This window comes from Clytia hemisphaerica, unplaced genomic scaffold (assembly GCF_902728285.1).
Source record: "Clytia hemisphaerica strain Z4C2 unplaced genomic scaffold, Clytia hemisphaerica genome assembly, whole genome shotgun sequence".
Taxonomy (NCBI): Eukaryota; Metazoa; Cnidaria; class Hydrozoa; order Leptothecata; family Clytiidae; genus Clytia; species Clytia hemisphaerica.
In genome coordinates, this window is record NW_027104207.1 from 1,429,821 (window position 1) to 1,443,078 (window position 13,258).

Below are 13,258 nucleotides of genomic sequence, written 5' to 3' on the forward strand. Positions count from 1 at the left end.
AATGACAGACCTAGCTTTTCATTTTCTCTCGTAATACCTTAAGTGGATAAATTTACGCAAATTAGGCCTTCTTTAATTGGTTTCCCAACTACCAGCTATATAAATTGTAAAAATCTAACAATTTTAGAGATTTGTGTTTATTTATCACAAAAAAGTCAGACAAAGTCAGCTTTTGAAAAAACTACAAAGAAGGTACTCTTAGAGATTGGAAGTTTAAAAGTTTATACATTGTGATTGCAAACTTTTAAGAATATACACAGTAGTTAACCTTTTGCTTTTGAGAACTTTTATTTTTGCAACTGTAAAATTTCCAAAATAATAAGTGTATCTAAGCGTCATGATGCTGCTTGTTGTGGGATAGATAAGAATACCAAAATGTTTTAATTAAGGTGTAAACATACCTATACAACTAATTTCTGCAGTGTACATGTTAGTGTTTGTTTTAACTCGGATGGTCTTTCCAACATACGCATCTTCTTTTAAAGTACGTTCTGATTGTTTCTCAGGCATGATAGTATACTGTTGTGTTTCAGGATAATAGATCAAAACACGCTGGTTGTTTTCTAAAAAAACAGATCATATTATATGAAAAGAGAAAAACAATTTACCTAAAACAAATCTTACCCACAATTAATTTCAATTTGGAAACATACTGTGCCGCACACAGGTGCGCGCATAGGTAACCTAATCCGTTTTTGCCTGCGATCCAAATTTGAATAAATAAACGACTACTAAAACTTTTAAAGACCTCTGAGAATAAAGTCTATTCACAGGCAATTAGTTCATCTTCCCTACAAAGCTCATCTATTCTCTCCTTGGCTTGTTTGAGAAGTTTATTTGAATTAAGGAAAGTTTCTGACTCATGAATACACCCCCGCCATTAAGATAGTAGTATTCCAGCAATAAAGACAATAAAGCAGAAAACTGGACATTAGCAATGAGGTCACATTATGTTGTCAAATATAAAGACTTTATTATAAGGTACGTCCTCTAAAAAATATCGGTTAGTGTAAAACACAGGTCACAGGTCACAGGTCACGGGTCACGGGTCACAGGTCACAGGTTATACAAATTACAGACCGGAAAACTGTAACGCACTCGTAACATACAACTCATAACATCAGTTCCTGAAAATATTATATGTAATGGAAATGTAATATCAAAATATGTTATTTAGAAGGCTTAAACGACAAATCATCAACCCCAAATATTGACAACAAATGACACTTAAATTATGTAAATAATGATGTTATCCCAAAGTATGAGGTTTTGTACACCAATTAACAATAAAATATTCTTCATGCATAATAGGATGCTGACGCTGCAAGTGGATATAGATTGACAGGTTTTGAACACAATAAATACTCCAAGAGAGCTGTTTTAGAGAGATGAAAATAGTGACGTCATTTTATCAGAAAATACAAAGCAGGGGATAAAAATATTGAAACAATTATAAAATATAATCCCATTGACGCTATTTTTATCAATTCTTGTTATCATACCCAAGGTGATGCAGGAGATAAAATGAGATATGACATACGTAGTGATTGTGAAATAGCTATTTTCCTGTTAGGGCGCTGTTTAAAGCAAAGGTGAGATCGATATTCGAATATTTCTTTATTCTTTGTATATAACATACGCAACATGCGTATAACATTGAAAAAATAATTTTTTTACATGTGTGATATAGATGTAATATTATATACAAGTATTCCAGGTCTGTGTTATACACGGCATAAAACACGAAATCACGTGGTAAGCACGTGGGTAGATTTTTAGCTTTAAAATAGTTCTAGATCAATAAAATACCTTTGGAAATATATTTTTGACATTAACAACTGTTTTTCAAACATTTTCTTTGTGTTTTACAGTAATTGAAGCTGACCTGTCAACACTGACCTGTGACCTGTGACCCGTGACCTGTGACCCGTGACCCGTGACCTGTGACCTGTGTTTTACACTAACCGAAAAAATATCATAAAAACTAACCTTGTGTAGGTGCTAATGATTCAGCAGCCTTCTGCTGTAATCTAGAGCTCACTCTTTCAATTCCACTCATGCTATTTTTGCCAGCCATGTTTAAAACAAACTGTTTTGAAATAAATTTACTTTCACAATACTAAAATTCTCTCTTGTCAGCTTGTTGCTTGTCTTGTAGTTGCTTGTGTGATGGTTGATTTTGTTTTGATTTTCGAAATTCTCGCGCTTAACTAACGCCATGAATAATTATTCCAAGTATAGGGACTCAACTTATTATTCGAGCAAAAGCGATTTCAATAAAAAGTCTATAGCTATAGCGTATAATTAATACACGCGACAAATCTCACTTGCTCAACTAATTGTTCATAGACCGCCAGAAAGGACCCAGCTTTTTTCGACGGTGACACAAGGCGGACCCAAGGCGTCTTTCTCGAGCCCAGCTTTTTTATTACTATTAGCTCTCTCTCTCTCCTCTCTCTCTCTGGCGGGTTGTTGTGATTGATGATGTGGAGGATGGTGCGCGCGCGCGTTGATGTTATTGATATTATGTTTCATTGGATCACTGTATCACCATATCACCATCACCACCTCTTAGGCTTTTTACTGGTAATAAATAATATACTCGATCAAGCGCCCTCTCAATAATATAATAAAGTAAGTTATCAAAAATGTGGAGAGAACAAACCGGCCCAGTAGATACATACAAAAAAAGTACACCACGTACACACATCACATCCCACCCACCCAATTTCGGGCACGTGAAGGCTTAATTTACGCTATGATGGATGCAAGAGAATACCCTGCTATGCTGATGCTGATGGCAACCTCGTCCGTCCCTGTGTATCCCAGGCTTTATTTACGCCTACGCTACTTACTTATGGACGCCAAAGAATACACTGTCCTGGTGTTGGCTGATGCGAGTTCCCTCTCTCCTCAGAGGGGGGAACTTCTCAAAACAAATGAAATCTGACGTTTTGTTTTTGAATTACGCGTTCGAAACCAGCCAATGCCGCCAGGGTATTAATCTAGCGCTATCAGGCAGTAACAGTAAGCCCTAAAAGCTTATATAATATAAAAGATATTATGATACGCAGGGCAGGGAACGAGGTTGTGCTGATGGCTCATGCGACTTTTAAATAAATACAATACGTCATCCGACGCCTTGCGTTTCTTATGGTGTGTACGATGAAAGCCCACCATATGTTGCGTTCATACCTTTATTTAAGTATAATACGGTTGGTTGATACTATTACTAATGAATAGACGCCAGAGAGAAAAGTATTGTAAGTAGGCTGCTGATGATGCTACCCCCTCTCTCTCAGAGAGGGGAACTTTTTAAAACACAATACGTTATAAAAAACGAACCTTAAAAATATGAAGGAAAGTAGAATGCGCTATCCTACCGCATTCATGCATCATGCATACTACACACACTTATTATCGAGCATCAATATGAAATAAAATAAACGAATTTTTAATCCGATATTTTGTCTTCTTTGATTAAAAGTATAGCCGCAATCTTTACTTTACTGAATTTCTTCTACCATCATGACCAACCACTCAAGTCAAATCCACTAGGACTAGGAGAGCAACACATCAATAAAAAACCTGTAGCTGTAAGATTTTATATGATAGATGGGGAACAAAGTTGACCACCATTATACCGGGCAAACGTGAAAATAAAATACCGAAATCATATTCGTATTTTTCCCAACCAATCGCAATTCTATTCCCCAGAGCGCAATCAACACAGGACAGAGAAAAGTACAATGCATTAATTTGATATTTTTTATTCGCGTCATTGAAATACAACTCAAAAGTCATCACATTCTTCTTGACACATGCGCGATTGAATTTTTAATTTTTTTACAAACAATTGGTCATCAGAGGTTAATAATATTTTATTTTGAAAACTCGGCCTCTGATGCGATGATACTCAGGGTGGTAAACCAGGCCTTTTATTTTATAATAAATGAAAAAAAAACGCACAGACGGCCTTTGAGTCTTCTACCTACCTACCGTACCAGAAAGTTTTCAGCGAAAGAAAATATTCAGCAGATTTAGTAGATGGGGGCCACGGGGCAGGGAAGGTTAGTTCTTTAGCAAATTCCGTCCACTGCCTTGCTTACTTTTAGTTTTTTAGTGCAAGAAACGCCAGGAGAGAGGAGACTCGAGGAGAGTGATGGTGTGAAGCCCAGCGACAAAAAATTTAGTCGTTGGGTAATATCATATCATTTGCTACTTGTTGGAGATTAATATTGTATTGAATTAATATCCCACGGCAAAGCGCGTGCGAAAATAGAAGAGATCAGGCCAGAGCAGAGAGCATCAGCATAGCCCAGCGGCTTCATCCGCGATTTTCCCGCGGATTCCGAAGATTCCGTCCTGATAGACTCCCGGAAGTAGACAGATGATAATTCACAGACTAAATATTTTCACCTCAAAAGAAATGAAAATGGACTATTTCATCATTTTTTGTTCAATCAGTCCAATTTATTAAGCAAAATGAATTGGAATTATCCCTTCAAAGTAATAGAAAAGTTATTTTGCATTAAATATATTATTATAAATCAGTCCTGATTTTATCTTTACTTTCGAAAATTACGGTACGTCCCGATAGTCTCTCGACAACCAACGAATAACAAAATGGATGTCAAAGTTTATGGAAAGTATACAAATGAAGCTAGTAGAAATCCACCTATATCATCGAAATCTCGAAGTATTCTATCGTTCAATTCGGAGAGCAAAACAAGTAATAGATTTTAACTTGTCTCAACTTACAAATTTTCCAAGATATGTCAAGATATAACAAGAAGCAGCCGTTTCAATTTCAACAGGATGACAAGCAATATTTGGGGGAATATTCAGAGAGTCAGTACTTCCCTTACAAGAAAATACAGACATTTATCCAAACAGAGAGATCGACAGTGGCAAATGCTCTTACAAAAAGCGTCATAGATTATCACCATACAATAGTTTGAATGCGTATAAGGAAAATCTGCCGAGGACACCTATGAAACGCAAGAAGGATGTTCAACCTGAAACAATCAACATGTGAGTTTTTATTTTCAAGAATTATTTATATAATTTAAAGGGTTCTAATGCTCTCATCCTGTCTGGCTTAATTTTTCTGTTTTATTCCTATCCTATGTATGGATTTTTAATTATATAATATCACCATTGTAGTTACCAAGTGTCCCGCATATCCTGCGGGACATGTAGATTAAAATCAAACTAATTGAACTTTGTCAAACTTAATACCATCAACTGCTCCATCTTGGGACTATCTGACAAAACATGGAACGGCAATTTGGCCACCATTTCAACGAACCTCCAAAGTCATTTGATTTGATTTAATGAACAGCTATATATTTGAACATGATATCGATGATAATTTTATGAATCTCTCTGGAAATTTCACAAAAATTCACCAAGAGGAAAAGAAGTTATGTTTAAAAGGAGTTCTTTACCTACCGTTTTTCTGCTGAGTTTCCTCATGAAAACCAAATTTCTACCTACCGTTTTTTTAGGCTTTCCCCGGTAGCTTCCCGCGATCACTAAAATCAAAACAATGGAAAATTGTTTGGATGTGGGCACAGTCGACACTACAAAACGGTGTATTGTTAATTCAATTGGGCGATAGGTGGTTAGGCGGCGGGCGTTCTCTAATTCTCCAATCGGCATCCGGTCATTTTGAAAACGGCTGTTTTTACCAATATTTTAGTGATTTCAGGAGGGGCAGCATCCGATAACCGGACGAAGGGCATGAAAAATGGCCTGGTTCCTTGTCTGCCGTGGAGCACCTAGGAGATACCGAGTCTGAATATCCCCCCAAATACACCGTTTAACAGTGTCGACTGCGCATGCGCTTGAACAATTTTCCATTTTTTTGATTTTGGCAACCACAGGAAACTTCACTCTCCCCTGTACAAAATGGTAGGTAAACATCTAGTTCTCATAATAAAAGCCAGCATAGAAATGGTAGGTAAAGAACTCCTTTTANCTTTAAAATCTCCAAAAAACCTCATTTTTGGCAATTTTCTCCACTAAATTTCCATACGAAAACAGCTTGTATAACTTGGGATGTAGCCAAATAGAAAATTTTTCGAAAAAATCTAAATAAAGAAATTATTTGTCATCAATCCCTTCGGCTTTACAGATCTGTGGTGATAGCAAATCCAGATTACCAGATCCAGTCTCCTTTTTGCGAAGAACAAATAATTTAGATTAGATTGTTTTCAACTCGGTTTTCAAAGTTTACAGTATGTGAGTATGTTTTAAATTGCTCTTAACTTAACTTTGACATCTCTACTTTATTTCCCAGAAGTTCTTTTTCAAAATTTTCAATCGCTTAAAGATAGGTAGCTTTTTTCTAATGTCCCCCAAAACGGAGGTTTGAGATTTGAGCGATCTCTCGAGATATCTTTTCTTCACAAAATATGAATACTCTTAGGTTCCAAATAAACGCCCCCCCCCCGCTTGTTAATTTTTCGAAAATTTTCCAACCCCCCGGACCTTATTAATATTAGGACCCCCCGTTTATTATTCTCTAAGTATATTTTCAGCTATCAAAGAGAAGGCCCCTTATTTTGCTCTAAATAGCCTGATTTTAGCCTATTTTCACCTTATTTTTGGGTTTCAGAAGTAAAATTTCCACCCCCCCCCCCCCGGCAATTAGGTCCCCCCGTTTTTATTAAAATCTAGAAAATTTTCCAACCCCCCCCCCCCCCCGTTTATTTGGAACCTAAGAGTACAAAATTTTGACCATAGCTTTGAAATGTGATTTAGAGGGTTTTGGGCATAAATTTGTTTGATAACATATATACAGTATACCCCTGGTTGTCAAAACGCAAGTTTGGGGCCCCCAAAACGTAGGTGTAGTTAAAATGAAATTATTAATCCCAGTGGTAATACGGGGAGACGACCCGATGGATGTAAAATTTATGATTTGTATTAAATATTTCAAGATTTTCGATGATGCAAAGTCCAAACTGAAAATTTAGATACATAGAAATATTGATTCAACAACGTCTTAATCAAGTTTCTGAAAACCAATCCCTTTTGAAAATAGTTCCATTCATGTATGGAATATGCTCTGATAATTTTAGAAAAACAGCTTAACTAAAATATTTTACTGAACGCTTATTGGAAATGTTGTTTCAAAATGGCGGACGTATCTTAGTGAATTTTTTATGATTATTTGTCTTGGTTTGGAAAAAGTCAATGGAATATCACCAGAAGAGTGAATACAACCAAAAGATTTATCAACTTCTAGACACAAGAGAGGTATCTGTTACAATTAGCTCTTTTTGGCAAGGGAGAGGTAGGAGAAATTGGGCCTTGAACAAACCAAAAAAACACGAGCTCTTTGTATACAATCAGAAAACACAAGAATCGAGAAACCATGAGTCAAAATGTAAGTGGATACAAATTTTCTTGTAAGGACTGCAACAAAAAATACAAGATTGAACGATACTATTTAGAACACCTTCCAAAGTGCAAAAAAAGAATACCACAATCACAAAATGAGGTTTCTCGTAGTGTTCAGAGTCAAGCTCAGGAAAACATTATGCCAGCATCTAGCCTTCCAGCAGAAGATATTGTCACACCACAAGGGCAAACAGATAATACTTCAAATGGCATAATCTCATCAAAATATACATGGGGAAACCATGAGTCTGATACTTTTGAAAAAAACTTGAACAATGCATATGAAAAATTGTGCATTGGAAAAAAAAATTTTTTCATGCTTCCCTCCGGAACTCAGCTCTGAAATTACTTTCGGACAACATGCAAAATGGCATACTTCCGCTTGACTCGAAAACCCTAAATCTTCTGAGAGAAAAACATCCACCACCCAAAGACCCTGACCCTAACTTATTATTTGCAGACCAACTTATAGACCAGGCGATGACTCACGGTCGCGCAACCTTTCGATAGAAAAACCCCCATATGGTTTTTTGTACTCTTTAGCATATAGTATTAACGGAACCAGAAGCTCTACGGGCCAGATAGGTGGTATTTGGGTTTTATAGGGGGTGTTTGGGGGTAGGGTGACAGCAGCGAACAACCTAATTTCACTTTCAAAAGTATCAAACCGTATTATTGTCGCCGAATTTAATAGCAATCCGAAAACAACATTCATTTCTTGCTATAGCCCCACCAACGTTTCTGATGAATCTGAAGTTGATGAATTCTACTCTTCTCTTTCTAGGGCTGTCCTTAACACCCCTGCCCACAACTTCTTGGTGATATCTGGTGATTTTAATGCTCAGCTTGGCCTAGACAACGTTAAGTTCTCTTTCCACCCATTAACTAATCGGAACGGTAACAAACTCTTTGACTTCATGCAACAGTTTCAATTACTAGCAACAAATACAATGTTTATGAAAAAGGCTTCCAAACTCTGGTCATTCCAACACCCTTCAGGAAGCCTCTCTCAGTTAGATTATGTGATTGTAAGAAACAAATGGAGGAACAGTGTTCGCAATGCTCAGTCCTATTCTTCTTTTTCTTCTGTTGGTTCTGACCACAGAATTGTTTCCTGTCGCATTTCTCTTAGCCTTAGATCATCTAAAAAGTCTAAACCTGACCCAATGAAATCCATCGATTGGCAACAGGTTTATTGTAACCACGACCTCCGAACTACTTACACTATTGAAGTGAAAAATAGATTTGATACATTGGCTCAAGCAGACGACGACACATTGAGAAAAAGTTACCAAAATCTGATTAAAGCTAATAAAGAAGTTAGTCTTGCTCTTCTACCAAAGAAACAAAAAGTCAAAAAGAAATATCTCTTTGAAAACAACCTTGTTTCTGATGCACGGAATGCACTTGTAGAGGCCAAACTAAAACATCAGCGACGCCCTACAAGAAGAACATCAAAAATCCTCTCTGATGCTCAAAAAGCTCTGGATGATGCCTACCTTAACTTAACGCCGAATCGATGTTTATTCAGGGTAAGATAAACTCAATTTCCAATCTTCATGTTAGCCATCAGCACTCGGCCGCTTGGAAAACGATCAATGATCTAACAGGTCGAAAAGACCACCCTTCTATTCAGCTCAAAGGTGGCTCACCAGATAAAAGAAGAGAAAACTGGCTCAACCACTTTAAAACTTTACTTGGAAACCAACCTATTTTAAATACTAATGCTCTCCCTTTAACTCAAATTTTTGATGAGCTTGACCATATCAACTTCTCCTTTTACAATTGATGAACTTTCAAATTGCGTTAAACTTTTTTTCAAATAATAAATCTTCAGGCCTTGATGATATTCCAACTCTGCTTTGGAAAGATCCCCGTCTTTATGGAAATGCTTCTCGATTTTTGTAATCACACCATTTGAGTTTCTAACTCCCCCTTCTGCTTGGTTAACTGGCGGTATCATTCCTGTTCCAAAAAAAGGGTGATTTGACCTTAGCATCCAACTACAGAGGCATCACTCTTATGCCTATCGCCGCCAAAATCTTCAACAAACTTCTTTTACAACGTATCGTTCCAGTTCTTGATCCTCTTCTAAGAAAAAACCAAAATGGTTTTCGGAAGGGAAGAAGTACTCTTACACAGATTTTAGCAATCAGGCGTATTTTGGAAGAAATGCGAAAACTTAACAAAGATGCTTTTATTTGCTTTGTTGACTTTAAAAAAGCCTTTGATTCCATATCTCGTGTAAAAATGTTTGAAATTCTTAAATTGTACGGCATTCCAGAGAAACTCATTTCAGCCATCAGGGCACTCTACGTGTCCACCAAAGCAAAGGTCATTACAGCTGATGGAGACACTGATATTTTTGACATTCATGCTGGAGTTCTACAAGGTGACACCTTAGCTCCTTTCTTTTATCATTGTTTTAGATTATGTTTTAAGAATTTCTGTTGACTTATCTAATGACAAGGGAATCAAAATTAAAGTTCCCCTGCGCAAGCGTACGTAACCGCGGCCTTTTTCTGACCGATCTTGACTTTGCTGACGATCTTGCCTTAGTTTCTGAGAGTATTCAAAATCTGAAAGTCTGAAAGTCTTCTTCACTCACTTGAAACTCGGCCAGTCAAGTCGGTCTTTATTGCAATGCTGGAAAAACTGAATTTATCAGCTCCTCTGGGATTGTTCTCCCTTTAACTTCCAAGAATGGGTGTTAATATCAAACTTGTGAAGGATTTTAAAATCTCTTGGCTCTCATATTAACAGCTCTGAAAAAACGATTTTAAAATTAGGAAAGGTCTAGCTTGGAAAGCTTGTAATAAGTTAAACAAAGATATGGCACTCTAATTTGTCTAACGCCTCTTAAACTTCAAACTTTTTTTAGAAGTCTTGTCGAGCCCATTCTTCTATATGGCTCGGATGGAGACTTGGACCATGACAAAAACCATGCTGAAGAGCCTTGATGGCTGCTATACAAATCTTTTGAAAAGAGTCCAGAATCTTGATTGGCGCAACCACCCAACCCTTCAAGAGATATATCATGGACTCCCAAGAATTTCCTCTGTCCTGACTAGCAGGATGCTCTCTTTCTCAGGTCACTGTTTCCGTGCAAAAAACGAAATGGTGTCTGAGATCTTACTTTGGTGTCCTGCGGGCACTAGGCGCTCGAGAAAGCGCACTTTTCTTGATACTTTGAAACGAGAAACAGGGCTAGAAATTGAGGAACTGGGCACTGCAATGGCTGATCGAGAGCTGTGGAGGGAGGGTTATTGTTTGTTTCCGACCTAGGTCCATTCGGACCTAGGTCGAAGGATGATGATGATGAGGGTGACATAGTTATAGAAAAATCTATAGCCTGGGGTAGGTTACTAAAAATTACAATATCTTTTGAAATACTCTTGCAATATCAATGAAACTTTGCAAACATGTTTACATATAATTAAAAATTATTCTTATAAATTTTTATTAAATTTTACTGACCCAGTGGTATTTTACAGACCAGAAAAGTCGATTTTTTGGATTTTTTAACGATTTTTTTGAAAAAATGACCAAAAACTTTTTCCTGAAGTCTATAAATGGGTCCTACCTATTTGTTCTGCCCTTTTTCATCAATTTTAGCATGTTAATGATGAACCTGGGTGGTTTTGTCAAAGAAACCACACTTAAATGGCTATTTTTAAGGCAAAATGGCTGTTTTTACCACTAGGACATATCTAAGGTAGTCTGAATAGGTAATTTCAAAATGTCATATCTTTGAAACCATAAAGTCAATACTAACGAAACTTTACAAACACATCCATATATAGTGAGAAATCATCTATAGAAAATCTTAAGAAGTTTTACTGACCAAGTGGTATTTTACAGACCAGAAAGCTCCAACTTTTGCATATTTTTACGATTTTTCTACGGAAACGCCTCCAAACTTGGCTAATGCTAATAATACCATTGTCTTCTTTCATTTACAGAAAGGATAATAATTGGAGTGCAAAGAACTTCATTGTAGTTTACTGAATAGCAATACAACTGTCTTAAACAAACCCTAGCCGTTTTGATTGAAAATTTTATCTTTAAAGTTTTACATTTATACTGTAAAAAAACTACGAAATATTTCAAAATTCTATGTAAATGATCATTCTTCAACACTGTCCTCGTCATCACTTAAATCATCTTCTTCGTCTGATTCATCGAAAACATCGCCTTCGATATCGTCCTCGAAATCCTCGTCATCGTCCTCATCTTCATCAGAAATGACAAAGTTATTCAAGCTGTCGGGAAACATTCCGTCCGTCCAAAAGATCTCTCCATCATCAGTCCATCCGTGCTGCGAGGGAGGGGGTAGTTCCACATAGCTGTCCCAGCTGACTTCCAAATTTTTGCTACGTAATTTGCTCTTTTCAGGTGTTGTACGAAGTTCTACGGCAGGGTGGAAGGAGGGAAAGGTCAGCTACTTGTTTTGATTTCAAATGCTTTTTTTCGAAATCTGAAACCTGCATCGTTATGTTTGACTTTTTTTGATGAGTATAGTGAACATGATGTACTTTTCGAAGTTCGATATTTGATCCTCTGAAATCTCCCACGAATCTCCAAGATTTCCAAAAAGGGCTGTCCAATCATCCTTATCTTGGTCATTCATTTTGCCCCAACATATCTGTTTACTCTTTCGAAAGAAGCAGGATACATCGTCGTTTCCGGTGAATGCATGGAAGCCAATAAGTGCATTCTGCTGCTCACTTGTCAACGAAATTGAATCAAGCCAGACTTTCTTCCTACTTCGCCATTTCCTGTGTCAACGAGAAACACGGGAATTTCCACCAAGCAAACCAATAGCAATGACCAAAACGTCGGTATCTCCCGATGAAGAACGAATACATACATTGCCGTCACTGTTGAGGGCGTCAACGTATGTAAAATAAGTTTGGTATCAGCTTCTTCTTGATCTGAAACGAGACTTTCCACATTCGAACCATTGTCACGAGTTACCTTCTCACAATATTGGTCACCAGACATGACTATGCTGTCACATTTAAGGATGTCGAGGCACTTTTTGGGATTGCTTTGTTGATGAAGTCGAATGTCAGCTGAATCAGTTGCGTTTTGTTTTCGGAATTGGAATAGAAACGGTTAAGATCACTAGGTACCAATGTATCGACAGATCTGATAAGACTTTTTCTGAATCGGAAGCTCCACGTTTGTCTCTTTCACCTGCTTGATGCTGATGAATTCGCGATAACAGTCTGCGACCAGATCAACCCGACGGTGGCCTTTCGGTAATGATGAAAGAAGTCGTGTGATGAATTGTGCGAAAGTTTTGCCTTTCCCTTTGATGTGATTCGTTAATGAGCGATTAGATCAACTATCAATGTGTTGCAGGTGCGATCACCAGAAGATGGAATACGGAAGGAAGTATGATTTCAATCAGCTGGCTTTTCTTGTTGCCTCGTTTTGTTCCGTTGGAAATGCCAAACTAAGTGGAACTGGACATAATGGATAGGATAAAACGGTTTTGAAATCGATTGGGCTCCGCAGTTTCGTTGAGATAGACAAAAGTTTTCGAGGGATATCCCGATTGACTTTGATCACTTCCTTTGCATGGTCTTTATTCTTCTTCTTAATTTGTTGTTGCTTGAACAAGGTTGGTTTTTTGTTGTCAAAGGTTCATGGAACGGTGTTTTGTTTGATTGAATTCTCACCCATTTAATATCCATCAACTGTTTCTTGTTTTGATGTCGAGCAACTTTTCAACATTTCCTTCGAACTTTTTCCACGAGCTTAGATTGTAGACTCTTCATCTGGAGAACGACGCTGAATGGGCTCCAGATTTTTTAGCACGTCAATTACTTTTGTCACCAAG

The 13,258-nt window shown here is 37.3% G+C and overlaps 1 protein-coding gene across 1 annotated transcript; it reads left to right on the forward strand.

Annotated features, from left to right (window-relative positions):
- The first annotated feature begins 4,626 nt into the window (after positions 1–4,626).
- Positions 4,627–11,381, forward strand: LOC136815401 (uncharacterized). The gene is made up of 4 exons (XM_067071841.1): positions 4,627–4,649; positions 4,897–5,034; positions 8,195–8,942; positions 11,373–11,381. The coding sequence occupies exons 1-4, from the start codon at positions 4,627–4,629 to the stop codon at positions 11,379–11,381; spliced, it is 918 nt and encodes a 305-aa protein (XP_066927942.1).
- The last annotated feature ends 1,877 nt before the right edge of the window (positions 11,382–13,258 follow it).